Raw genomic sequence first — 27,273 nt, 5'->3', positions numbered from 1 at the left:
GGTGTCAACATACTGTGCTATCTTTAGGTGCCGAGTTGAGATCAGTGCTATAGTTGACTTTTTTAGAAAAGAGAGGGTGCTTTGATCAAGTTCCAGGACTTGCTTCAAAGATCAAAACGTCCCTACATCAAACGGTTTTTGGTTGATGACTGAGAGGGAAAGAGAGAGCATGCGGCTACATCGGCAAATATTCCCACGGGAAAATACTGCTTGGACACTATATTCCAGACAAAAACTACGTACATGTTGTTGGTGTGTGAAGTTCACGGTGAGTTTGGGAAACGATCAGCTAGAGGTATGTGTGTGTGACATGCTTTTGAGAATCGGGATGAAGATACGTATATGTGGCTGATGGACCTCCATGAAGCGATTCAAGCCTGCGGCATGTACGTACGGATACATCGTTTTTCGTATCCCTCGCCTCCTGATGCGCAAGTCTCGGTTACAACCCGTCGCAAGGTGTCCGCTCACCACCACACGGCACGGCACCCCTCCCCTACCACGTAAACCTTCTTTTCTCCAATCTCTTGAAGCATAGATGGTTTTGGCCTTGTTGGAACACTCAACCGCCAAGCATTGTCCCTGGAAGCACAGCTCGAGAGGGTGGAAGCTTCGTAATGGGCTGCGCCATCCGTCTGGACTCCGAAACGTGGGATTTTGCTCGCGGTAAAAGAGAGTTGGACGGATAGCTCGGACGACGGCAACGAGTTTACGGGTTTGATTTGTTTTGGCAGATGGCCAGATGAACCGCCCTCCCTCCCTCGCCCATTGGTACTTTTCCGACAGCCCGCATGACTTCATTGCCATGATCTGGTCCGGCCGTCGATCCAAACAGAAAGAGTCAAACAGAGTGTCATCCCATCCTTGGGCCCTTTGACTTGGTTTAGCCAGATGCTTTCGTCAGGGTGATGCCCGTTCGCTGGCGTCCCAGCCCTCTGTTACGCAACACGACAAGGTCTTGGCGCGGGCTGCGTTTCTTCTGCCTTGGGACGATGGGTCACGGAAAGTTTCCATGGTCAATTACGTTACTTTGCAAAGTGCCCTTGGATGTGTGAGTGCAACTCGTGAGAATATGCACAAGCGCCGCACGCGATACACACGAGTGCAGCAGTGAGAGGGGGGAGGAAACGAGGATGCATCAATACTGCAACGCCCAGACCCGGGCTGAGGTCTCTCTTGAGATCCTTGAGCTAAGCTTGGATGCGGGGAAGCGGGAGAGGCGGAGAGTCCGTCGAGATGCAGATGGCTCGCGGCGTTCGACACCGAAGATCGGACCGCCCAGACACGTAGTCACGATGCGAGTCTCCTCACACTGGGGTCGCCAAGTTGCCTCTCCCTCGGGCTGGCTCTGGAACCCGGCGTCTCTCGGGCGGGATGACTACGCTTCCCTCCCGAGTGAGCATCTTTACGAGCAAGCGCACTGGATGAGTCTTGGGCCTGTGTTGCTGCGAATGGTTGTTGCAGCAAATGCCCTTCTGCCAAGTCTCCAAATCCAGAAAGAACGACTGGGTGCTCAAAAGACCCCACCTGCTGTAACTAACACAAATACCCTTGCTGTGATTGGACGCTGCCTTTGTGGAGAAGACTGCATCTCCCACAACTTCTGGACGACGACACTGGACGCCATTCAAAAACAGCGTATGCATCTACCTTCAGATGCTTACAATAGCACAACGTCCAGGGGACTGTTGCGGCTAGCTGATGCCGCTGATATGGGCTAAGAAAGACAGGACGCTCCGCGAGCAAAGTTGTTTGCTGTCTGGCTCCTCCTCATCGGCTCAATACCATCCAATCAACCTACTCCGCCGTCCGTACTCCCAGCTCATTAAGCTACATGTAGGTCTAGCAACATCAGTAACCTACGATCTCGTGATGCCGAGGGCGGAGTCAGGCAATATGCCGGAGAGAACGCCGTAAGAAACAATCCTGCTCGTCTTCAAGCGTTGACGATGCCATCTTGACTCCAGTTGCCTTGCAATCCGAGCGTCGACTCCGGAATAGCCAGTGCTATTTCCGCAACTCACCTCCCGTCTCCTGATTCCGTTTTCCGTATCCCTCCCCCCCGTTACCCCTCCATCCAATCCAATTCTCCTAGGAACTCAGGGACCAACGAAAAAAGTCAATTGACTTTGGCTGCTCCCCACTCCCGCCCGCGGACAGCACCCCGATTCCCCCCTCCGATGGATGCTGGGATCACCCGACGACTCTGGAGCCGGCTTCGAGCGCGTCGGCAGCTCTCCCAATAGAAATGCACACAATAAGCAGCAGCTCCAGGTTTTCCAAGGGGGGATCTCTCCCGAGCGGATCTATCCCCCCGAGCTTTTGGTGGGGGAGAGCGCCGCCGTAGGCTGTGATGCGAAAGTCGGGTGCTTCTCCCCCGCCTTTCAAGAGCTAGCTCTCCTCTCTTTCCTCTACTGTTGTTGCTGCTGCGCGAAACAGAGTTCAAATAAAGTCACTGCCCCCGGTCGCCTCACCATCGTCCCACGCGATTCTACCTAGCTAGCAGAGGTCTCCTTCATAATACCCCACGACTCGTTGACGACATTGTCTTCCTTACACCAACAGACGACGCCCTACCTCGGCACGCATACACAGCCGACTTCGCGGCCACAATCCAATCTTTCACTTACTCTTTCTTCCCCCGCGACGTAAAACCAACACACCAACCTGACTGAAACACCTCACCAACGACGCAGCTCGAAACGCCCCAGCCTCGAACGAACGAACAAACGAAACGGAATAACGAAGCAACCCTCAAAATGAGCGCCGAGCAAACAGGCCAAGGCCATGACGGCGGCTACAGCGACACCAGCTACAAGGACAGCGCCGACTACCTGCAGTTCAAGACACTGCCCCCCGGAGGCCCGTTGAACCGCTGGTCTCACGTCTTGACGCGTGAACATGACTTCCCGGGAGCAAAGGTTAGTCAAGACACATTGCAACAACAACCAGACAGGAGGAACCTTCTTTTCAGAGTTGGGCTCTGTGGGAGTTGGGGAATGCGGGGTGGCGGCCGGTGATGTCGTGTGGTGTGTGTGTGGTGGGCGAGTGCGGGGTGGTGCACCGCGGGGACCGCGGGGTACACGCGACAGCCTCAGACGAGAGTTGGGAAGAGAACCAGAAGCTCACCAAAGGTTGCAGGCCATGCTGTACGGAGCCGGCGTGCCCAATCCGGAGATGATGAAGAGCGCGCCGCATGTCGGCATCGCGACGGTGTGGTGGGAGGGCAATCCTTGCAAGTAAGCAACTCCCTGAGCTGTGCTGGTGATGCCGACTAACACGCGAAATAGCACACATCGTGAGCATCACTGTGCACCAAAGACACGAACACTGCATGATGGCTGACGGAACAAAGTCCTCGAGTTCGGTAGGATCGTGAAAAAGGCAGTGGAGAAGCAGGGCATGCTCGGCTGGCAGTTCAACACCGTGGGCGTGTCAGACGCCATCACCATGGGCGGCGAGGGTAAGATGCTTCTCTACCAACAAAACAACCCTTTTCATGTCGCAAGCTAACCAAGGCCTCCTCAAGGCATGCGCTACTCCCTCCAGACCCGCGAAATCATCGCCGACAGCATCGAGTCCGTGACAATGGCCCAACACCATGACGCAAACATCTCCATCCCGGGCTGCGACAAGAACATGCCCGGCACCATCATGGCCGCCGCTCGCCATAACCGCCCCTTCATCATGATCTACGGCGGCACAATCATGAAGGGCCACTCCGACCTCCTCGAGAAGCCCATCAACATCAGCACCTGCTACGAGGCCCGCGGCTCCCTCACCTACAACCGCCTCCACGCAAAGTGCAACCCCGGCGCCGAGGGCCGCACGCCCACCGACGTCATGGAGGACATTGAGCGCCACGCCTGCCCCGGCGCCGGCGCCTGCGGCGGCATGTACACGGCCAACACCATGGCCACCGCCATCGAGGCCATGGGCCTCTCGCTGCCGGGCTCCTCGTCCTACCCGGCCCTCTCTCCCGAAAAGTCCCGCGAGTGCGAGCGCGCCGCCGAGGCCATCAAGATCGTCATGGAGAAGAACATCCGTCCCAGGGACCTCCTGTCCCGCGCCGCGTTCGAAAACGCCCTCGTCCTGACCATGATTCTCGGCGGCTCGACGAACGGTGTGCTGCACTTCCTCGCCATGGCTAACACCGCCGACGTGCCCCTGACTCTCGACGACATCGACCGCACCAGCAACCGCATCCCCTTCATCGCGGACCTGGCCCCGTCGGGCAAGTACTACATGGAGGATCTCTACCGCGTCGGCGGCACCCCCTCCGTCCTCAAGATGCTCGTCGCCGCGAACCTCATCGATGGCTCCATCATGACCGTGACGGGCAAGACCCTCGCCGAGAACGTCGCGGACTGGCCCTCGCTCGACCCGAACCAGAAGATCATCCGCCCGCTGTCAAACCCGATCAAGGCGACGGGCCATCTGCGCATCCTGCGCGGCAACCTCGCCCCGGGCGGCGCCGTCGCCAAGATCACGGGCAAGGAAGGCCTCTCCTTCACCGGCGCTGCGCGCGTCTTCAACAAGGAGCACGAGCTCGACGTCGCGCTGTCCGAGGGCTCCATCAAGCGCGAGGACGGCAACCTCGTGCTGATCGTGCGGTACGAGGGCCCCAAGGGCGGCCCGGGCATGCCGGAGCAGCTGCGCGCGAGCGCGGCCATCATGGGTGCCGGCCTGGACAACGTGGCGCTCGTGACGGACGGGCGGTACAGCGGCGCGTCGCACGGATTCATTGTGGGCCACGTCGTTCCGGAGGCGGCCGTCGGCGGGCCGATTGCCCTCGTGAGGAACGGCGACAGGGTAACGATCAACGCGGAGGCGAACCGGATCGACGCCATTGACGTGGACGAGGCCGAGTTCGCGAGGAGAAGAGTCGAGTGGAAGGCCCCGTTGCCGCACGTGCGGAGGGGCGCGTTGGGCAAGTATGCTCGTCTAGTGGGCGATGCGAGCCACGGTGCCGTTACAGATCAAGCGGATCCCTCATGGTGATGCGTGCCATGTTGTCTATTGGGTAAGACTTGTTGATACATTTTGGTATAGAATGAGAATATACACCACAATGCCACTGAGGAGGGGCATGCGGCAAGGGTGTCCCTTCATCCTACGTGGACTTCGAGATAGAGGCAACATCGTGGGACCTGAACAGGATCGCGGAAGTCATCTGCGGTGGCGCTGGGCATGGGTCGTTTTCAAACCTCTCACGATGCTGGTCCCAGCGCGGCGCCCTATTTGATAACCATGTGAATGTCAGACATGGTCCATGGTTAGTTGGCACATAATTCCAGCAAGTCAGCCTCCACGAACTGCAGCGCCAAAGAATGAGACATACCATACCGGGTCCAAGCCCGTTGATCCTGAATATCAAGTAATAAAGTCCTGTGAAGAACCTGTTACGTAAAAGTATAGAGTCTCACGTGCCAAGGGAGGAAGAAGCATGCCTCCTCAATGTCCTGCACACATTGACTCAACCCATACTGCAAAACCAGGTGGCACGTAAGACGGAGGATCAGTAGACACGACATATATACCATTTGCGTCGAGCCTTCCCGACCCGACATGCTACTCTAACATTGAAAGTCTTCTCTCTCTTCCCAGAACCAAACATCCCATGTTCGTTGTTTGCATCCCATCCAGCTTGGTATCCTGTGCGCGCGTAACAAGTCTCCATTGGAGTCGTTTCTCTCGTATCTTGCTCTCTCTCCCGCTGGCCATCGAAAGCGAACTTGACGAGCGAAAAACAACAAAATGATTCCCTCTGGCGTCGGAAATTAATCCGAGCCGAAGCCGTTTCTGTAGCTTTCCACCTCTCTATTTCATGCTTCGCAAGGTTCCCGTGCAGTGTAAAAACAAAACTGATTATGGACAAAGGCCGGAATACTGTGAACCCTGATAACTCCCAAAAAGAATTTGTGAGCAAAGACCGATACTGGCAATGCCGTTACACCCCCAACACGCAGAACATTAATGAGACATCCTCTGGAAAAACCCAGGGCGTCTAAGCGTCTCCGCTTTCATCAATATACAATCCGGTTTTGATTTTCGTTTCCACCCAACATTTCGCGCCAGGTTATGGATGCGCTGGCCGTGACTCGTAACATCGTGTGTGATGTGGTTTGTCGTTTAGGATTACGGGCTGGCCCATCCGCCGGCGACATCAACCCATTCCGCAAGGCAGGATCCCTCCTTGCCCTCGACGTCAACAATGTCAGTGTCGCATCTGCAGCGGCATCCAACACCGTTCTCCTTCTCCGAGTCCCAGTGCTCCCAGTAGTCGTCTTCCTCGAATCGCTTCTTGTCGTCGAGGGTCGTCTTCTCGAGGTAGGGTTCTCTGGGGAGCTGTCGGGCCGGGGCGTTGGCGGGGCAGTGCTGGATGGTCGTGTGTCGGTAGCCGAAGTCTCGGAAGTAGTGGATGTCCTTGGGAGACAGAAGTGCGCCGGCTGCCAAGGAGTGGATGGGGGCGTCACCCCACTGATGCTTGTTAGTTTGGGTCAGGCCAGTCATGCGAGCATTCACTTACACGTTCCATCCAGAAACCTCCGCTGCGGTCCATCATCTCGAAAAAGTCCTCGTATTCCTTGCTGCGGAACCACTTCAAGCTGGCAATCTCAAAGTTGGACCAGAAATGGCACATGTTGTACGACTCGCCCTCCATGGCCTCAGGGTCGATCTCGGGCAACGTGTTGCGGTTGGGGTCGCTGCGCAGAACCTCCTCGGGGAGGGGCGTCTGATCGGTCGGCTCCTCCTTCTTCTCGGGGACGGGGTCAACGAACATCTCCCACAGGCCCTTGGACTTGAGACCCTTGAGGCGCTTGTAGGCGGAGGCATATCGGAAGATGTTGGGGACCGTCTCGCGGAGCTCCTTGACAGCAATGGTAAAGCCGTAGGTCTTGTTGGCGTCAATCATGGCCCAGAAAGGGTCGCTGCTCTGGTTAGCTAAGGCATTGCAACTGGCGAGGCTTGGCACATACTAGGTGATGTCGCAGAAGTACTTGATCTCGGGCTCCAGCCGCCAGTACCACTCGTACTTCTGGAGGAGCTCGTGCTTGTAGAAGAATCTTTGATATGGTCAGTTCATGATTCGGAATCGAGACAATGGGCTACCGGCTTACCCAGAGTAGAAACGGCACATGGCGTGGTAGCTCTCTAGGCCACCGTACATGACAGCGGCGTCGCCCTGCTTGGCGATACCCTCCTTGGCGACCTTGTGGTCAATCCAGTCAGGGTAACCCCACATCTCGGGGCCGACCTTGCCAAACTCGACAGGAGCCGAGGTGTAGTTGGTGACGACCTCCTTGAAGGTCTCGTTGAAGTCGCCGTCGTTGAGGAAAACATAGGGGTAGTGGTACCAGCGGTTGAAGTGACGCTCGATGGACTTGATGGACTGGATGACACCGTCCAATTCCTTGTTGCGAGCCAGGACGACGAAAGCGCCGTTGGCCTTGGGTCTGCTCGTATCGGGCTGGAGACATCCGGTGACAAAGACCTTGTCGTGCTCTTCACTGATTTTCCTGTGCGCCGCCAACGTTAGCTCTCATTAATGCTTTGCAGCGAACTAGAACGTACCTGATGGCCGGAGGAGCGCCGGCGGGCATCAATATCCTGCCAGGAGAGCTGGGGTGCCTGACGAACAAGACGAGGATAAGGATGACGACGATTAGGGGGAAGAGAATGACGACGCCGAGAGGCACCGAAATGCTCGAGTTGCCTCGCAGGCGCAACGGTCTTCTGAAGAAGGCGAGGCGCGAGGTGAGCCTGTTTTGGCGAGCATGTTTCGTGGTGGGCTTCTCGTCGGCGGTGGGCAGTTGAGGCGATGTCGACGGGATGGCCTTTACGGCTCGCCTAAAGAGATCCATGGTTGGGACGTATCGTCGCCGACGGGTGATTTGCTGCGTTAGAGGGCAAGTCTAGAGGCAAATGATATCTGGAGGGATGTCGGGACGAGAGTTGGGATGGCTCCAAGGATGGGGTGGAGGGATTTGGCGTGGCGTCGATTACAGGGTGGTACCTCAGGATAAGGGGGCGGCGATTTCGAATCGAATGCGATGGCCGTGATTATGATTGTGGACGAACACGCGAACCGCGGACAAGAGCAAAGCCGTGTCTAAGGGAAGCAGCGGAAAAAATTGAATGGCGGGCGATGCGAATTGCGAAGTAGACGTGAACGAGCGGCAGGGACGAAATTTCCCTCGAGCTGGTCGGTGATGGAGGTGGTGTTCAGGTTGGCGAGGAGTGGCACCGAAGACGGTCTATGTGCGACAGGCGGGCTGAACAGATTTCAGAGCAGCACCTTACGCGTCGAAGGCCGGAGTACCTCTTGCGCAGCAGCGACACAGTAGCGGCTGATTGGGGGGGCGAAGAGGATGCGGCAGTCGTATCAGTAGCGGCAGCGACGACGGGAGCAATGTCTCGGTCGTCTTTGTGCTTTGTGACGCTTCGCCTTTGGTGGGAGAGGAGGTCTCGGTGGATGTGTGGTGTGGTAGTGGTGGTGGTGGTGTGGATAGGGGACCGAAAGTCAAAGGGCCTTCAGCGCCTATCTATCTCTCTCTCTCTCTCTCCGCCCGAAGATCTGACGGGGTGAACCGAGTCTCGAATGTCAATTGCGTCGGGGGGAGGTCTCGGCAGGCGACATAGGTCAGGGGTCTGCGCTGGCAAGTCGGCCGAACGCTGCAGTCGTCGTCAGATCGCGGGAAGGTGGTCTTCGAGCTCGAGGGGTCGAAGGTCGAGGTCGAGGAGAAGGTCGAGATCGGAGGGGTTCGTGGGAAAGGGAAGGGAGTTGGAGTTTAGTTGGCGACGACTCGGGAGGGAAAAGGGAGCCAACTTTTTTTTCGGGGGGTGTGGGAGGAGAAAAAAGCTGACAGATGTCACAGATGGGAGAGTCCAGGCGAAGAGCCGGAGGAGCAGGAAGGGCAGACAGTGGTAGGAATACAACGGGAGAGGTAGGTGAGGCAAGGTAAGGTAGCGAGATAGGGGACTCTGGGGGACTGTTCATGCGCTGGAAGGGATGGATGGAAGGGCCACCTTTGTTCCCGGTCCAGTCAGTCACTTTGGATGGACGTTTACTCTACGGCACCACCTTAATGTGGTTGACGCTGATGTGGACAACAAGCACAGTACCTACCCAAGGTACGGGCAGTTTACTGCGTACACTACTCGATGCAGCAGATGGGATTAGGGGCAGCCCCGGGTGGGTGAGTGGCCTCTGCGTCGATTACCTGACTTTACCTTAAGGTACCTAGGGGATGGATTTGCCCAGGTGCCCAGTCTCCAACATGGCATGGCATCCAACCCACCGACGTGTGCAAGGGGATGGGATTCCACTCTGAAAGTCCAGACTGTTCGCGTCTGCAGCACGACTGGGAAAAGTGGTGGCAGTGGCAGCGGACGTGGGTTGCGCGGAACTGCTGCAACAAGCTGGAGCCAACCAGACCGGGGAGAGGGAAAGCATGGTGGGGACGAGGGGGCGTCGAGTGGAGCGCTGTTGGCTCAGACACGATGTGTCATTGGAGAAAGCGTCCCGCCAAGACACGCGGAAAGGAGCAAAAGGTGGGGCTTCTCCTTTCTCAGGCTTGCTGCCAGGTTCACACTGGCTGCTTGTGTTGCTGCAGGTGCAGGTGCAGGTCCTGCTGGTGTCGAATTCTGGATTTCGGTGCCAACTTTCTGCTTTCCGTCTGCTGCTCTATTGTTCTGGTGTACCTAGGTCAGGTAGGTACGGGAAGGAAGTTGGGAAGTCCCGTCTGCTGGGCGTCGGGGTCCTTCCAGACGTGTCCAGAACTCCGGCACCAGCTTCGGTGCAGCGCATTGCGCATTCAATCAGCCGGCATTGCAGCATTGGATTGGCAAGATTGCTCCTTCCTGCTCCCAATCTCACTCCCAGAGTCCCTCCTGCCTCCTGCCTCCTGCCTCTCGTCCTCCTCCTGCCCTTGTCTCCCCCGTCGCTCCTGTCTGCGCCACGCTTCCCACCTCCCGTCCGTCCAATCGTCGCCCACACATTTCGTGTTTATCCGATCCTCTCCCGACCGTGGCATTCGCATGGAACTCGTTCACCTTCCTGGCCAATCGCGACTGCCAGCGTCACGAGCGTCAAGCATCCATCCTTCTTAGCGCATGCAACGCTCCCGCTCCCGTCATCTCTCCCATGTTTCCCAACTTAGCAACACCGGGAACAGCTGGTCTCACCTGGGTCCAGCTGCGCCAGCCTACGGAGACAGCCTACCCACCACCGCCAAAAACCTTGGTTGAACTTGTATCCATGGAGGTAAGGTACCGGCACCGGCCACGGCGGGCAGCAACAACGAGATCGGCACGCGGCACGCAACATGCAAACTGAGATAACCATGATTTCAACTTTGTGGATAACTTTGATATAGATAGCACACCTTACACACTTTTTGGAGGGGGACTGTACACGTGTGAGCCTTCCAAGGTAGGCATCCCCGATATCTTACAGATTGGATCGTCATTGCAGCCGAAAGTTAAACATCCATGCCTTTGCCGTCATCCGGTCCGGTCATTGATCCTTGGAGAATATTCTCTTCTCCTCGTATCTCATCCTGTTGAACACCATGCTGTACAGCGGATTCCGCAGGGCCAGTGGCACCAGGTCCACCAGCAGCATCTGCACCAGGTGCGGCCAGTACGGTACCAAAACTGCCCGTCCGCATCCCACCCGGTCCAGAATGGCGTTGGCGATGGTCTCTACCGATGGCCAGAATAAACGGGGACTCATGAGGTCCGTCTTCGTTGCAACCGCTCCGATCCGCACCCCAATGACCTCCACGTCGATGCCGTCCATCCGCAACTCTCGTGCCATGGACGCCGATATCGAGTTGACGTATGACTTGCTTCCAGAGTAGAAGGACAATAGAGGCCAGCCTCCATCCGCTAACGACCCCACGTTGATGATGAGCGCAGGCTCCGCACTGCTCGAAAACCGCGGGATCATGATGGCATTAAGTATCGTCGGGAAAAGCGCATTCATGTGTACGTTGGCCGCGATGTCTTCCATCGACGATTCGTCCAGCCGCCGCATCATCGGCATCTGACCACATCCGCCGACATTGTTGATGAGAACCCTCAGGTTGAGATTTTCAAGCGGAGCCAACATCAAGTCCCACGGCTCCGATCCAGATCCCAGCACTCCCGCGTCGCCGACCATGATCCTAAATTCCCGCTCCGGGTGCCTCAGTGCGAGTTTGTGCCTCACTTCCTCCAGCTTGACATCGTTACGCCCATGTAAGACAACATTGAAGCCTCTGTGTGCAAGCTCATTTGCAAGCCCTTTGCCAATGCCGTCACTGGCTCCCGTCACCAGCGCCCATGCAGGCTTTCCGTTGACGGCCTTGAGGTAGCGATCAAGCTTCGACTTGTTGAAGAACGGAACCAGAAACCAACCGACGTTGTATACTGCAATCAGGAGGGAAAATAGCCCTACTGTCCGGAGAAACTCCTGCGAGTCCATACTGAAGACGTATCGTGTCACGATGTGGGGAGACAGAGAGAACAGCAAATAAGGAAGCTGGTTCATGTAGCCAAAGGTTTCCATCCACCACCTTTTAAGATGTTTGGAAAATACAAAACATACATGTGAAGGGGCCAGGTAGACGTCATGAATTCAGTCAAACGGTCGAATTGACTCTGGGAAACAGGGATGGCCACACCAGGCCAAACACTCCAGCTTCATGCTTTGCGGAGGGAATGTGGCCATCCGAGGGTACGAGACCGAGTCGTCTGTGATACGGATACGCTTTCTCGGAACATCGACATTCCCACATTCCCATTAGGAGCTCCGAGCAGCCCGCAGGATCTGTCGGCGGCCTGGGCTGCCTGTATAGTTTTTCAGCAAACTACGAGTTAGGCTGAACTCTGATTCAATGCCCTCCTTCCTGCGACCACTTTGCCTGAGCCGCCAGGCGCACATGCGGAGAGCGTTGATATCAGACGGAAACCGAACTGGCAGCTTGAGAGAATGCCCAGCATATTTGCATGGGGGGTGGTATACAATGTCTGTACATACAAATCGCCGAGAAGTAATGGTACAATCGAGCTTTATTTTCCTTTTTATCCCCTTCCGCGTCCTCAACTACTGGTATAGAACAGTAGTTTAGAACAGGAGGTTCTCCTTGGAAACCACCTTCTCCACCTTCTTCTGCACCTTGACCTTTCCTGTCCGCTTCTTCGGCACGGGGACCTTGAAGTACAAACTGGGCGACTCGCCCTGCTTCAGCAAGTGGCTCAGGTATCCGCGGTGGGCGGGGTCGCGGTAGTACTCGATATCGGAACGGCTCGTAGGATCGGGGAGTCTGTAGAGGAAAGGTTTGCTGCGGGCCTTCTCGAGGTAGGCCTCGACGTGCTCCTTGCCGAGGGGCAGCGGCTGGTCGGTGTTCTCACTCTGTCCGGCCAAGAGGCGCTTGATGGACTGTCTTGTGTAGAACCTCGTGAGGATCTTGCCGCCGGCGTTTTCGACGGCCTCAATGGCCGAGGCGGAGGCGCGGGAGACCATGATATCGAGGGGCTGGCGGAGCTCCTCCTTGCCGCGGGCGAGCAGCTTGATTCCGTCCTTGACGCTGCCAATCAGGCCCGACTCGATAATCTCCTTTACGGTGATCTGCTTGGTAGGATCCAGGCGGCCAGCGTCAATCCACTCCTGGAGCTTGTCGAGGTTGACCTTGGACATGATGGGTGCGCGCCTGTCTCCTGTTAGCTTCCAGCCCCGACGCGAACGTGCATTGTCGCATCTCGAGCGCAATTGGTGTGCCAGGCCACACGTACAAGTTGTCGAAACCCTTTCTTCCCTTCTGCACAATCAAATGTGTCTGACCACCCTGGAACCATGGCTTGACGTGGCCATGCTGCTTCTGACCCTTGTGACCTCTACCAGACGTCTTGCCCTTGCCGGCGGAGGGACCTCGACCGACTCGAATGCGCTTGTTGTAAGCTGCCCTGTTGTCCCTCAGATTGGCGAGGATGGAGGCATTGCGGGTGCCAATGGACAGGCCGGCGAAGAGAGACACCAGGCTCGTGGGATTCGTCGAAGGGCGCAGCACACGGCTACAGCATGTTGCTACATGCAGCGGAGTTAACCTCGGGGGCATGGCGACTGGTGGGTTGTGGCGACGGACTCGGGGGAGTGGTGATGCAGCCCAGGGCCCAAGGTTCGAGCCGCCGCCAAAATTTCCAACGGAGCCTCACGGAGCTGGCAGCCGCGTACAAGCCACAAGGAGGGATACAACGTGGCTGGTGACATCTGGCGAAGAGTGGCTCAGGAAGAGATGGTTATGTCAGCTCCAATCGATAAGGCACCTCTTTGAGTACGTAGCCGATGCATGCAAGTCAGCAATGGAAACAGCGGCCCCTGGTCTGGAAGGGAAGCTCCCCCTAGTAAGCGCCCCAGCGTCCCCTCCGCCCCCCTCTGATGCACATGTTCAGCACCTGCGACAGGGCGTGTTTGCTCCGCATCAGCGTGCCCAGCAGCCAGCGTAAGCGGCCCAGCGCAGGGCAGGAGCTGCAAGTCAGGCACAGACGATTCAGGCTTCGGCGCAGGTTTCCAGTCGGGTCCAGTCCACCACAGTCAGTCACCAGTGTCGTCAGCGTTCCCTCGTCCACGGCCCGCCTCGAGGGTGTCTCAAGCTTTACGCTTTCCGCCCCAGCTCCCCCTCCAAACTGGACGGACAACGGCGACAACAGACCAAAGGTACAAAAAAAAACACTGTCAAGCTTTTTATCGTTTGGCATATTTGCCTCCTGGTTTTCGGGGTCTCCGTCTGTGGACAATTGCGGTCGCATTGCGTGTGCCATTGCTTGGTCTTTTACGACAGACATCGTCGTCACCGTTCGCAGCTTGATCTTCACGGTGGGCGCAAGGTAGCGACTGCATCTCGGACTTGCGACTACACTGCTTCCTTACGCGGCCCAGCTTTACGTGCTCTTGTCTGCCTCACCTCCATCTCTCTTATCTGCCGCCCTGCACTGCTACCACTACACGGCACCACGCCCTCTGCACTCCATTACGCATCACTTACCAGTCTAGCACCCTTCGCTGCGTCCTCGATTTCTCTCGACAGCAATTGGAGGGAACTTTATCGGCGTACAGCTCCCCGGTGCTACCCAACCCAATCGGCCCATACCTTACGCTACATCCAAATACCTCGTTTCGCAGATACGCTCGATCGCCATAATAACCGCCATCATGTCCCTCTTCGGTTCCTCTCCACCAGGTGAATCGCCCTCGAATACCTCCGCCGCCCCTTCGCGATCTCTCTTTGACGAAGAGCCCATGTCCAAGTCAGGCTCCAATTCCCTCTTTACCGACGACGATTTCGCCGGCGCCGAAGGCTCGCCCTGGGACATGCCCACTCCGAGGAAGCAACAATCCCGCGCCGACGTCGTCCGCAACCTGCTGCCCCCCTCCGATGTGCCCGACGCCTACATCGAGACCTTCGACACCGTCGTGCGCGAGGATGGCAACGCGGGGCGCGTCAATGCAGGCGGCATAGCCAAGCTCTTTGCCGCTGCGCGCCTCGGAGCTGACCAGCAGGCGCAGATCATGTCCATGGTTGTCCCAGCTGCAGGTGGCGACATAGCTGTCGGACGCGGCGAGTTCAACGTCCTGCTGGCACTCATTGCCTTGGCCCAGGAAAACGAGACAATCAGTCTCGACACCGTCGATGAGCGACGAAGAAGTACGTCTGCACCTGTATCTCCATCTCATCTTCCCTTCTCCCGCAAGCTCTCGCACTTCTCCATGACGATACTCGGCCCCTGTTCGCCGAGCTATCGACTATCGACTATCGACTTATCAGTGCGCAATCTGTGGGGTTCGCTGCTAATTGCCAATACACTAAACCAGACCTTCCACTCCCCAAGCTCGCAGGCCTGACTGCTGCTCCGGTGATGCCTCCCGTCTCCGAGCTTCCTGCCGCCAAACCTCCCACAGCTCCTCACACGCCGACCCCCGAACCTCCTCCATCGCCGCCCAAGCCTGCCAGCCTGCCCCAACCCCCGATGGACTTCCCCGAATCCGACGATCCATGGAACTCTCCCGATGTACACAAGGGTCACGCCCACGCCGCCGCTGAATCCCCCAGCAGGACCAACGGTGCCAGCCCGCAGCGCCCGGCCGCCAACGGCAATGGCCACACCAATGGCAGCTTCGGCGCGTCGCCGAGCACCGCTATCGCCGGTCGCACCATGTCTTCTTACACGACAGCAACCGTTACCTCTGAGACAGCTTCCGCCCGCCAGAATGTAGTTCCCAGCACATCACCAGGTGGCTGGGGCGGCGGTTACTTTGATGGCAACAATACTGGAGGCGGCTTCAACGAACCCCCTCAGCCTCAGGTGACGAGTCCATTTGGCGGCGCCAGCCGTGGTGGACGCGAGCCGACCGGAAACAATCCAAGCGCCCCTGCATTGAGGACTTCCACGAGTGGGCGGACGGGAAGCAGCGTCGAGGAGAGCATCATTGTGACCCTGATGCCAGAGAAGGAAGGTCTCTTCATGTTCCAGCACCACAACTACGAGGTGTCGAGTATACGTAGGGGTAGCAAGGTTATCCGCCGCTACAGCGACTTCGTCTGGCTTCTCGACTGCCTTCACAAGCGCTATCCTTTCAGGGTGCTGCCTCTGTTGCCGCCCAAGCGCGTTGCCGGTAAGTTGAGGTATCGCAAGAACACGACCACCACTAACAACAATAGTTAACGGCAACCACTTGTCCAATGACGGAGCCTTCATCGAGAAGCGTCGTCGGGGTTTGGCGAGGTTCTTGAACGCTCTCGTGCGCCACCCCGTTCTCAGCCAAGAGCAGCTCATCATCATGTTCCTCACTGTGCCAACTGTAAGTTTCCAACTTGTCGCTACAGCACCTTACACTGACAGCACCAGGAACTTTCCGTGTGGCGGAAGCAGGCCACCATTTCAGTTCAGGATGAGTTCCAAGGCCGTGTCCTTCCTCCCGGCCTTGAGGACTCCCTTCCTCCCACTCTCGAGGCCCTGTTCGACAAAACTCGCTCGGGCATTCGCCGTTCGGCTGAGTTGTACATTAACGTTTGCAACATCATGGATCGTTTGGTGAAGCGCACCGAGGGAGTTGCGGCTGACCATGCACGCATCGCCCTGTCTCTCGCATCCTTGACCGAGACGAGCGCCGATACCTACGCAACTGACACCAACGAGGTGCCGCTGCTCAACGATGGCCTCAACTCCATGAGCCGGCATCTGAGGACTTGCCAGACCCTCATGGAGGACGAGAGCAAGGCTTGGGATGAGGGTGTTCTGGAGGACCTCAAGCGCCAGCGCGACGCACTTGTGAGCGTTCGCGAGCTCTTCGACCGCAGAGAGCGCTTGGACAAGGACAACATCCCCTATCTCGAGAGGCGCATCCAGACCAACGAAACGAAGTTGGCGAACCTCCGCAGCAAGCCTGAGGGCATGGTTAAGCCTGGCGAGATTGAGAGGGTAGTGGAGGCCATTATCAAGGTATGTCAAGGCTCCCCTGTCTTCCCCACACCAGCACTGACAGGCCGCAGGACAAGGAATCCATCGTCAGCCAACACAATCGTTCCATCTTCGTCAAGGAGTGTATCCGCGACGAGCTCATGTACTTCCAGAACACACAATTTCACGTCTCTCGCTGGAACCAGGACTGGGCCCAGGAGCGCGTTAAGTACTCCGAGATGCTGGCCGACAACTGGCGTCGCCTGCTCGACGAACTCGAGGGCATGCCCCTCGGCGACTAGTCCTCTTCTTATGTCGTGTTTTCTTTCCCGGGTCAACTTCGATTTGCATACCCAGCGTTTTCACCTTTCATCTCTCTGGCGTTCCGGTCTTTCCTTGTATCCGCCAGATGTGTTCAACAATCCCCCATGTTGACTGTCAGCGGCAGTCTCCTAGTTTGTATGAAGATGTGTCGTTTCTTAGCGCAATGTCTCCAAACACCAAATGTACTTCTTAGAGCACGGACACGTTGCCGAATACCCTTTGGTTACGAAATTTGCTTAATACATGGCCCCTAATTTGTTGCTTACATGATGTGTGCATGACTCACATGTCTTTGGAGTTGAACGGCGAGGGTCTGATATCTTTCTAGGCATGATCGCGTGGAAATGTGTATGATGCGGGTGAGCCACCGCCTCTATAATGACGCGGCGAGCTTGACACTTCGGTAACATCCCCGACGCAGATCACGATGAGTCCCCAGCCGTTGCAGAATGGGCTCCCGGCGTAGTAGGTTGGTTTGAGCAAAGTTGGCATCTTGACATTCGTTTGGGCGGCTCTCCATGCCTAGGATTTAGCTCTTCTATTTCTTCATCCTCCCTAGCCTTTCTCATATGAAATTCCGAGCGTCTTTCATGCCCTTGTCTCTGCTAGATGTTGATCGTTTTTCTGGCAACCGATGACGCTCTCAATATGCTCTTGGACAACTGTAATGAATAGTAATAAAGTTCTGAAATGTCGTTCACTTTATTAAGACCTTCGTTCGTCGACCATTCTCGAGTGCTTCCACCAACCCAGCTACATAGCTTGAAGCAAGTCCTTGTGGTGCTTGCTTTGAGCACATGAAACCGGCGCCGAGCGCAGAACAAGTTAGCTTCAAATAGTCCTCCCGGTAAATGAGCGCTGCGATTTTCATCATAGAGGCATACTTCTGATACTTCAAGAAAAGATCATATATAAGTTATACAAGTGATGCTTCCAAAACAAAACTTCCTCTCGCTGATCATGACCAACACATCGTATCCAACCAAGGTACTAGTTCATGGTTTTGCGAGGGACTGGAATGAAAGGTTCTCAAAACTTTAGACCTTTACCACATCTGATCTTCCAAGCCTCCCGAAGGGCTTGGAGAGTCTTTGTGGTATGACCTCTTCCACCATGGAGCTGGTCCCGCGCCAGTTTTATCAGAAGACAACGTCCCAGACCATGGAGGGCACAGGGGCAGCGGGTCAAGGCTGAATCTGGACCTTCACTCTTTGGGTGAATGGTCTCTTATGCAGTCTCCGCTAGGGCTTCGAGGGCATCGTGAGTTGTCGACTGCTGACCAGGTCCCCGAGCACTCTTCTCCCTCTAAGGATAAAAACCCATTTTCTTTCAGAATTTTCGTCAGCTTGTTTTTTCAAACCCAGATCACCACTTTTTCGAAAAAGGCTTCTTTCACAAAAAGAAGTATTTTCTACAAAAAAACACATAGCAAAGCACTTCGACGTTGCGTTACCATCATGGCTGTAAGTGTCCATTGTTTTCCTTGAAGCCTACTTTTGCCGAGCCTTTTCTTTTCTGAAGATTCATTCCGGGGGTTGTTTCTTCGTTGATTGACACCAAGGAGATCCTATTTACTTTTCTTTTGAAGTCCTCCTTTACCCCTTTTCCCCCATCCCCTGGTATCATCATGACATTTCCACCTGGTTCTATTCCACTAACGATTTAAATAGCGCCGCCGCGCCAAGGTCTATGACCAGCTTGGGAATGAGGTCCGGAACGAGCATGGCGACTGTGTGTATGCCAATTACGACGCCGACGACGCTGTCCGCCTCTGCAAGGAGGGAGGACAATACGGTCGCCCCGAGTTCAGAGACTGGAAGTATTGCTCCAGGGCAAAGCATTGCGCGCCTCCTGCGGATTTTCGGGACGGCGACCGGGATGACTTTCTCGTCTGTAAGAAGCATAATCAGCAGTCCTGGAAGTCCAAGCAGAGAGCCAAAAAGAAGCCGCACCTAGTGCGCACTACTCAGGCCACGCCCCGCGGCCCCAGAACTCCCAAGAAGGCCAAGGCCACCAAGACCGGCAGAATCGAGAAGACCATTACGCCCAAGAAGACGAAGGTCGCCGCCACCCCCACCCCCACCCCCAAGAAGGGCAAGAAGGACAAGAAGGACAAGAGCGAGCTCTTCGTCTCCTCCTCGGAGGAGAGCGACGACGAGGATGGCGATTACGAGACGGATGTCGACATGCCTACCGTCCACATCCCCCGCCGCCACCGCGGCCCCGACGACGATGGTCCCGGTGGTGGCATGGGTGGTGGCATGGGTGGGCAACTTATTGCAGTTTAAGCGAACGAAATGCCACACAGAGTGCGATCGAGTCTTTTGGGAGGCGGTTAAGGCTAAGATGGAGATTGTGGTCAGACCTGGCGTATGGTAATACAGAATACAAGAAGTCATCTCTGGAGTCAGTTGTCGATCGTCCCCAGTTGCCTGCGTGTATGCCGAATACACTGCTCCGTGAAATTGTGTACGAGAAGCATGTCAACTGAATATTGTGACTCGCGAGCCTTTCCCGCGATTGGAATATACTTCTTCGTGTAAGTGAAAGCATTGCATAGAGTAGGTCGATCCCTAGCCTCAACGCTGTCCTTCGCTCTCATGAAGCAAGTCTCGGAAGGGCTTGATATATAGTATGAATTCGAGATTTGCGGTGATATGCGCTTTTCAGATGTCTGAGATGGAAAACTGGTGTAATTTGGATGTATTCAATTATCCATAACCATATCTACGCCCATTTCATGGAATAATCAGTGTTTTGGGTGATAGCGTTATGCTAGCCTTGTCACAGTAGAATATTCCAGACAAACCCTACATACGCAACTAATCTCGCGAGCCAGGTTTAGATCTTCACTTCTCGGGTGAACAGCGTGCTATTTGAACCCTTTTGGGGCTTTGATGACATTGCGATCTCAAGCTTTACTAAGTGATGTCTGTAAATCTCTCGCGAACTCACTTTCACCAGGTATAAAAAGACGTCTTCTTGGCAGATTCTCCAACCAAGTCTTTTCACATTCTTTCAGACTCGATTCACAACAGACATCCAACTTCCGACCCTCGACCACCGACCTCTGTGACCTCCGACTCTCTACCACCGACCTCTCAAACCCCAAACAACCACCTATATCTACAATGGGCTCCGACCCCCATGCCGACTCTGGCGAGTCGTCTTCTGTAAGCCGAATCCCCACCCCCCCTACCACCCTTCTGCCCCCTCCCTACCTTACACATACACACACACACACGCAAACACATATGTACACATACCTACGAACAAAACAATTCTATCTCCTCCTTCCCCAGTTCGATTTATGCATACAAGAGGCTGACATCAACCTAGGAGGAGGAAATCCTCCCCAATGACGCCAAGGGAGATCACTCTTCCTGCAACCTCTCCAGCTATAAAAAAAGGGGCAATCATGAGATGAAAGATCTCGCCCGACCCTGTCTGCACAACCCCAAAGAGCAGTGCTTCTGTTCGAGCCACAGGGGCTGTATGCCAAAGACCCAGTTCACAGATACTGAGGGCGCTATCTCCCGAAAGACCTGCATCAAGTGCAGGTTTCGAAGCGCGAACAGGGCGAAGAAGACCCCCGAGGAGCGGGCCAAGGCCAAGGCACTCGCCAACATCCGCAAGGCTCCGGGAATATCGAACAAGAAGAGCACCAAGGGAACCATCACCGGCAGAGTTATGAAGACGCCTACCAAGAAGAACCGCTCCGGCCAGAAGAGCATCGAGAAGAGTGAGCTCTTTGTCTCATCCGAGTCCGAGTCCGAGTCTGAAGAGGAGGACATGGCCGACGACCACCCGAAGAGCCCTGGCTACCGCCAGACACCTGATGATGAGGATGATGCCCCTGGTGAAGATGGATCTATGGGTGGAGGCATTCCGGGAACCATCATTGTTGCTTGAGCCTTAGTCAACTGTTTCTGGCGAGTTCAGCTCAGGTGCGGCACTTGATTGAGAGGGCGTTTGACAGTGATTTCAGATTCAGGAAGGCACTTGGAGAGTTGGAGGTCTTTCTATGCTATAGATACCCAAAAGAACGCTCCTCGAGCGGATTGCTCCTTGACTTATAACAACGTCTTCCCATCTCACCCATGTCCACTCATGTCATATGTTGTTTAGCCTACAGATGAAGTGGTATGCAGTTGAGTAGAGGCCAACAGGTTCTATTGTGGCTTAGATTCCTCCGCAACGAACCCTTTTCGAGCAAGCCCCTTCTTGGAGCAGATAGAAGGCTACGAATGGGGAATCAAAGAACTTCGTCAAGTGCGCCTCCATATGCCAAGCCGAGCCTTGGCTCGCGACTCGTGGGTATGGTTGTCGTCTTACTGGGCAACGTTGAAGGAGCCAAGCATGCTTGTGAGACCATGGCTCTGCTTGGGAGCCCAAAAATCGTGCGAGATGACGACGAGGGGTCTAGACGTCCTGCTTGTAAGATACTCTCACGGCCACAGCCAAAAAAACCCTCAAGGAGTGGCTTACTGTCCAAGACACTGACACGTGGGAGCATCACAGCCTGGAACCAAGAAGCTGAAACCGACATGCCCACACTCTATTAGCAAGAGAAATGACGCAAAATGAAACAAGGCATGGCTGACACTTATGTCTGGGCCTGCGCCCTTTCACCGACTGGCTATCAACTACTTGGCACCTAGACTAAGTTGGTGGTGATGTGGTCAGACGGAGGCTATGTCAAGCCCCGAAGAGCATAGATGGTTACTCGGATTCCCGGGTAAAGGATATTCATCCCAATAAACCAACGATATCCTGTTTACTTCCTTCACGGATGATGTGCTGAAAGCATCAGCCACCAAGCTTCAGATTGCGAGTTCTACATCACCTCTTTGATTCCTCATCAAAAGCCTTTTGCCGAAAGACCAAATGCTTGAATAATGACAAGAGCAAGACTGGAAGCAAGTGCCGGAAAATGTGTCCCTAATAATGGGCACATCCCCAGAATTACACATACTTCACCGGACGGAGTGCGCGCCCTCCGCAAACCACCGGTCCGACACTCGCAGCGATGGCGCAGCATGATCGGCAAGCATCTAGCTGTCATGGACTTAAACACGCCGAAGACGACATCCCCGGGCTCCGTGCGAGCCGTCTTGCCGGTACATAAGTGTACGCCTATTTCCTACAACGGTCGTCTTTGGTCCGCTGCGGTCCAACCGCCTTATTGAGCGAGAGTCCACGACATATGGACTTTCTCTCGTTTACAACAACTCTAGCGCGAGGATTTTAGAGGCTGGTATGCAGTGAGATGTGCGTGCGTTCTTGATCAGCTGGATCATCGCCCCTCCATCATTATGAGAAGCTATTTGAAGCCCGCGGTCCGCGGCACCGCGACATCGGGTACGCTGCCCACAGCACAAGCCTAGTACAGATCACTGAGGACGTCGAGATCGCTGCTCAATCTGGTCACAAACACACACCCAAAAGAACGACCAAAGTAAGCCAGATCCCAAACAGGAATGAGGGGGGAAACCACGGGACCGTTCCCGACGACACCATCCGTCAACCTTCTTCGCTTAACCTTGTCAATCATTGTCCATCGTCTGAATGATCAAGCTAACGTGCTAAGTATGCTTCTCAACCGAGAATTTCCCTCACCGCCTTTCACACCATCTTCGCCCTGCTCAGCTTCTTCATTCGAACATTCCGTATCATTTCCTCGTATTATCCCGTTCTTCCTCTTGCATCGGAATCAACACTTGCATCTATCACAGAAGGACCATTGAGTCGAGCCCGATGCCGTCGCGCCGAAAAGGGAACCAAACAGCAACCTTCTTATCTTGTCGACTCGAAACGGCAAGGCTGGGCCAACAACACCCCGGCCCGGTGCCGATGCCGCGCAGATCAATAGATAATGCAATGCGATATGGGCCGGGAAGATACTGCGCGCTCAGCGGAGGATCTTGATAAACTAATCATCCTCCCAGGCGACTTGCATTATCGTCGTTGATGAGATGGGGGGATTGATAGGGAATGACAGCTTGAGTTTATAACAGTCCAGCAACGCCCGCGCTTTTCGGCCGCCGCATTCGATTTCCTTCTGACCACCTTCTCGAACGCCTCGCCAGAACGGGCCATCCGGCAGCTCGGCACCGAACTGCGACGGTCAGACATCGTATCCGCCAGATGGTCGTGAGAACTAGTTGATTTGAGAAGCGGAGGACATGGGGGATGTGCCGTGTTTCCCGACGACCCATTGGGGTTACTGTCGACTGGAGGTTTAAATGGAGGCTTGCCCAGACGAATGCGATGTGTTTGCTTGCTTGCAACAAACCGACATTCACGATTGACATGGGGCATTCACAAATGACAGCACCGAGAGGAGCGGTTGGCGCCACGCACAAGACATGAAGGGGCCCGACGGTCACAGACTCACCCGACAATTTCCAACGATAGTGGGTTCGATGCTGACGGACGACGCTTACCCGCCATCTGAAGTCGAGAGATGGCGACAGTCACGACGAGGTGGAACTGAAGAAGTTGACTTATGAATTGAAATTAGAAACAGATTCCCGCAAATATGTATCGCACATCTATCTTCGGCCGTCAATGCTCATTCAGTTCGATCGCGTCTCGGCGCATTGATCGACCTTTTTTCTACCAAACATACCTTTGACACCGGCCGATGAGAGAAGAAAGGAAGCGACAAGCAAGGAAAACTCCGAGGTATTACATCCATCGTTATCCGTGTGTTGCGTCCGACCCGCCGTTTGCTCCAATATACATCTCCTAGCAAACAACAGTGCCAGACGTCATGGGAAACCCCGGTGATTGGAGGAAAAGGAGGAAAAAAAGAAGAAATATTCGTGAAAGCATTACAGAGGGAATGGTGGGATTGGGCGACGATTACGAACCGAGGAGAACGCCACCTTCAGCCCAGCGCAGCCGCAACCCTTGGCCTTCCGGACCTTAGTTGCACCACATCTCAACACGCGTGCTCTGCAGTTGGCTCAGGACATCGAAATCAAGCCCACTCTGTCTGAACGCAACGATGATCATGTCGAATCGCTCTTCCAACGACTTAACGTTCCAGCCCTCGACATCATTCAGGCGGGGGATCTGTGGTACCGCCTCCTGTTTGACGAGGGGATCGGCCCAGCAAACATCGACCTTCTCAGACAACACGAGGCTCTTTGCAAGCTCGAGCCCAGGAGAGTTTGCCAGGTGAGACTGGCCCTTCTTGAAGCCCATGCCTACGACGAGGATGCTCGGCCGCGGCTTTTCTGCGCACAGCGCATCAACAGCGCGCTGAGCGATGGCTGATGGACGCGCGCGCATCCTTTCCGTTGCGTGCTGAAGGAGAGGGAACTGGTTGTTCGAGAGAAGGTAGTACGGGTTGACGGGGATGCAGTGGCCGCCAACACCCAGACTAGGTGTGAAGGGCATGTATCCAAATGGCTTGGTCGCAGCAGCACCAGAGACTTCATATGGGTCGACTCCGTGTCCAAGACAGGCATCAGCCATCTCGTTGGCGAAAGCAATGCACATCATGCGCTGGCAGTTCTCGTACAACTTGGTCATCTCGGCGACCTCAGGTCTCGACACAGGAACGACGTTGTCGAAAACCTGCGAGTAAAGGCGGACGATGGCGTTCAGCGAACCGGGTACCATATCGTCCAGACCGGACACGATCTTGGGGATAGCGTGAGCAGGAGGCTCAACACGGCCGGGGTCGACACGCTCAGGAGACATGCCAGCAAAGAAGTGGCGTTCCTGGGCAAGAGGGCCGAGCAGCTCTCTGGTCATGCCAACGGCGACGGATGACTCGACGACCACTACGGAGCCAGCGCGGGCGTATGTTGCAACATTCTTAAGCGCGGACCGCAGGAAGGAAGTGTCAACGGTCTGGTCTGGGCGCAGAAGCGTGGGCACTGAAATGAGAAAGTGTGTAGCCGCTCCCATATCGCTGGGTTTGCTGGTGAACTTGGCCTTACTGTCTGGGCCGAATTCTCTCTCGAGGCTCTGGACTCGCGCCTCAGAGACATCGAAACCGAGGACGTTGAACTTGCGGGCAAAGTTGCCCACGAGGTGCTCTCCAACGTATCCTACCCCAATGACGGCAACCAGTGGTTCCGCCTCGAGGTCAATGGAGCTGGCAATAGTGGCGAGTTCCTCGTCTGATTCGCACTCCTCCGTGGGAGGAGTGATGGGGTAGTAGCCATCGTGAGAAAACTCCCAAGGTTTGGCTCGGTCTGTGGAGGACTCTGGAGAGTTGAAGGGGAAAGCATCGCGGCAAGTCGGGGACCGCTCCGGAGTATCGGGTGTAAGAAGTTGAGAGTCCATTGCGACGACGAGGGGGTAACAAACGAACGATGGGTAGTTGCGGAGAAGAACGAGTGTCGACGAAGAGCTACACGAGGAAGATATCTATGATATCTTGAAAGTCAACTCCACTACCAAGTTGGCTTGAGGGCTTAAAGAGGGAAGAGGGGCGCGGCGACGGGAAGGAAGAGAGTTCAGTCGAAGGAACGAAGACGGGAGTTAAAAAGAGTTTGCCAACCAAGGCACTGACATACATGATGGGAAAGCAGCAGGAGGAGACAGCCCACTCACCTTCGGGCTGTCCCTGGCGTCAGCGGCTCGAGGTTGCCCAGACTTTGGACTGGCGGCAGCCTCTCCATGCCACCCGTCTGCGGAAAGCAATGATTGAGACATGGACATGGCATCAACCTGGGTGTCGCCGGGCCTAATCGGGATCCACGTTCGCACCACCAAACGGCGGCAACAGCAGCAGCATCAAAAGCATGGACGCCGCAGTGGTGGTGGTGGTGGTAACTCTGCGACTGAGGCTCCAAGCCGGCGGCACGCGGCTGGATGGCGACGGGGCCGTGGGCAGATCAAAGTCGGGAAGAAAAGACGAGATCATAGTTTCAGGTCCAGGCTAGCTCCCGGACAGACCAGACTTGGAATCGAACAGACGACCATCAGCAATAGTGTGTCCAAAAACAGTCCATGGCAAGCGGCCTGAAGGTGGCTGAAAGGCGAGGAGGCCCACCTTCGAAGCGCAACCACAACCACCAAGCTCACCACAGGCGCGCTTCGGCAAGACGACGCTGCACGGAGAAGGAAGAAGTAGCGCAATAACTCCGTATGGCATCAGCACAACGAGAATGGCAAAATCTCTCGCTCCGGCCGGAATCCAGAACAACATCAGAAGGTGGTGCTCCCCAGCCAGCAACGGCAGCAGCAGCAGGAGCAGCCTTCACCCAGCGCGGGATCGCCAAGCTGGCAAGCCCGGATGCAGGAAGCAGGCAGAGACACTCATCTCCCCTGCTTGTCCATCGTACTTTCGCCGAGGTCCCCTCCGACGCTTGATGTCATGCAGAAACGCCCTTGTCGTTCTTGCTGAGGACTTTTTCCTGGTCCATTGGGAAAAGGTTGCGTTGCCTGGCTGACTGGAGGCGTGTTTCTTCTTGGAACTCTGAAAGGCTCGCGCGGAGCTCGAACATGATATCCGCTGCAGGCCATATTCGAGGTCGTAAGCGGCGGCCAGGGTGCTGGATCGAGATGAATCGACAGAGACGTGAAGCTACCCTAGGGTTACCTTCGCATCTCAAGGCCGAGGGGGTACTTGCTTGGCCACCGGCCTTGGAACCGACGATCACAACATTCTGACCGGCCTAAACTGCGCGTCCATGAGCCCGAAATTCTCACTCAATCACCGTGAAGTCTTGGGAGGCGTTGGAAAGGGTTCTTCGACGAAAAGCTTACGAAGGTATCGACAGGGGTGCATGAGGTGAAGGGGGTAGGCAGTGGGGGCCCAGGATGGCCTGGCTTGCGAGGTACGAGATACATCGAGGAGAAGACTGGGAGTGAACGGGCGAGAGAGTCTTTCGCACTTTGCCCATGTCGTGGCATGCCCTGCTGCCCTGTCTGGCTGAGCATCCAGGACGATTCTGGGTAATGCGTATGCATATGCATCTCTCGAGGTCGCGGAAGCTATTGTCTTGGCGGAGGAATTCACGAAGTCGGAATGGGGCGACGTTTTGTTCGAAGCGCAGCAGAAGGAAAGAAATCGACCGAAAAGGGGGTTGTGATGAGATGATTGGCGAGAAGAACGAGACGATGGAAGACTTGAAGGACGCTTTTCGACGCATCGATGCTCAGCCAGCTTCGCTTTGCTTTGTTTGCTCTGCTCTGCTTTCCTCCCCGCGCGGCCACAGCCCAAAAAAAGATGCATATGCACATGTCATGCATATGCAACACGACGAGGGGACACCGAGGCCCCGGTCGACCGGCGACCCCACCCCCGCTCAATGCAAGTCTCAGTCTGTGTGCTGGGCAGCCTGTTAATTGCATTGCNCCCCACCCCCGCTCAATGCAAGTCTCAGTCTGTGTGCTGGGCAGCCTGTTAATTGCATTGCACTGTATCCGTACTCGAATGGCGGGTGAGGTGGGAGGTATTGCATTGCATGCATTAAGGCGGGGGTTTTCTGCTCCGTCTTTGCTTCTTTCCGTTCTTCCACTTCTCCCGCTCAACAACCA

At 55.5% G+C, this 27,273-nt stretch overlaps 8 protein-coding genes across 8 annotated transcripts; 4 read left to right on the top strand and 4 right to left on the bottom strand.

The window, feature by feature from the left end:
- Window positions 1-2,759: 2,759 nt before the first annotated feature.
- On the top strand, window positions 2,760-5,001 carry GCG54_00007948 (putative dihydroxy-acid dehydratase; the record flags this gene model as incomplete). The annotated part of the gene is made up of 4 exons (XM_045407922.1): window positions 2,760-2,921; window positions 2,953-3,239; window positions 3,372-3,463; window positions 3,530-5,001. 4 exons carry the CDS (start codon window positions 2,760-2,762, stop codon window positions 4,999-5,001), a joined length of 2,013 nt encoding a protein of 670 aa, XP_045257055.1.
- A 1,137-nt stretch (window positions 5,002-6,138) lies between these two features.
- Window positions 6,139-7,865, bottom strand: GCG54_00007947 (O-glycoside alpha-1 2-mannosyltransferase-like 4; the record flags this gene model as incomplete). Its single annotated transcript, XM_045407921.1, has 5 exons — window positions 6,139-6,480; window positions 6,530-6,932; window positions 6,981-7,067; window positions 7,122-7,520; window positions 7,576-7,865. The coding sequence occupies 5 exons, from the start codon at window positions 7,863-7,865 to the stop codon at window positions 6,139-6,141; spliced, it is 1,521 nt and encodes a 506-aa protein (XP_045257054.1).
- A 2,654-nt stretch (window positions 7,866-10,519) lies between these two features.
- Window positions 10,520-11,470, bottom strand: GCG54_00007946 (Very-long-chain 3-oxooacyl-coA reductase; the record flags this gene model as incomplete). The annotated part of the gene is made up of 1 exon (XM_045407920.1): window positions 10,520-11,470. One exon carries the CDS (start codon window positions 11,468-11,470, stop codon window positions 10,520-10,522), a length of 951 nt encoding a protein of 316 aa, XP_045257053.1.
- Window positions 11,471-12,112: 642 nt separating this feature from the next.
- Window positions 12,113-13,103, bottom strand: GCG54_00007945 (54S ribosomal protein L10; the record flags this gene model as incomplete). The annotated part of the gene is made up of 2 exons (XM_045407919.1): window positions 12,113-12,698; window positions 12,781-13,103. The coding sequence occupies 2 exons, from the start codon at window positions 13,101-13,103 to the stop codon at window positions 12,113-12,115; spliced, it is 909 nt and encodes a 302-aa protein (XP_045257052.1).
- A 1,094-nt stretch (window positions 13,104-14,197) lies between these two features.
- On the top strand, window positions 14,198-16,745 carry GCG54_00007944 (Sorting nexin mvp1; the record flags this gene model as incomplete). Its single annotated transcript, XM_045407918.1, has 5 exons — window positions 14,198-14,690; window positions 14,738-15,658; window positions 15,705-15,844; window positions 15,892-16,485; window positions 16,536-16,745. The coding sequence occupies 5 exons, from the start codon at window positions 14,198-14,200 to the stop codon at window positions 16,743-16,745; spliced, it is 2,358 nt and encodes a 785-aa protein (XP_045257051.1).
- Window positions 16,746-18,224: 1,479 nt separating this feature from the next.
- GCG54_00007943 (uncharacterized protein) lies at window positions 18,225-19,055 on the top strand (the record flags this gene model as incomplete). Its single annotated transcript, XM_045407917.1, has 2 exons — window positions 18,225-18,230; window positions 18,438-19,055. 2 exons carry the CDS (start codon window positions 18,225-18,227, stop codon window positions 19,053-19,055), a joined length of 624 nt encoding a protein of 207 aa, XP_045257050.1.
- Window positions 19,056-19,898: 843 nt separating this feature from the next.
- GCG54_00007942 (uncharacterized protein) lies at window positions 19,899-20,679 on the top strand (the record flags this gene model as incomplete). The annotated part of the gene is made up of 2 exons (XM_045407916.1): window positions 19,899-19,940; window positions 20,107-20,679. 2 exons carry the CDS (start codon window positions 19,899-19,901, stop codon window positions 20,677-20,679), a joined length of 615 nt encoding a protein of 204 aa, XP_045257049.1.
- A 3,018-nt stretch (window positions 20,680-23,697) lies between these two features.
- On the bottom strand, window positions 23,698-25,071 carry GCG54_00007941 (UDP-N-acetyl-D-glucosamine 6-dehydrogenase; the record flags this gene model as incomplete). Its single annotated transcript, XM_045407915.1, has 1 exon — window positions 23,698-25,071. The coding sequence occupies one exon, from the start codon at window positions 25,069-25,071 to the stop codon at window positions 23,698-23,700; it is 1,374 nt and encodes a 457-aa protein (XP_045257048.1).
- Between the last annotated feature and the right edge of the window lie 2,202 nt (window positions 25,072-27,273).

The sequence above is a fragment of the Colletotrichum gloeosporioides genome, assembly GCF_011800055.1.
Source record: "Colletotrichum gloeosporioides strain Lc1 chromosome Unknown consensus_104, whole genome shotgun sequence".
In the NCBI taxonomy this organism is placed as follows: Eukaryota; Fungi; Ascomycota; class Sordariomycetes; order Glomerellales; family Glomerellaceae; genus Colletotrichum; species Colletotrichum gloeosporioides.
Note: the sequence above shows the minus strand (reverse complement) of the source record. Positions and strands in the feature narration are given on the sequence as shown.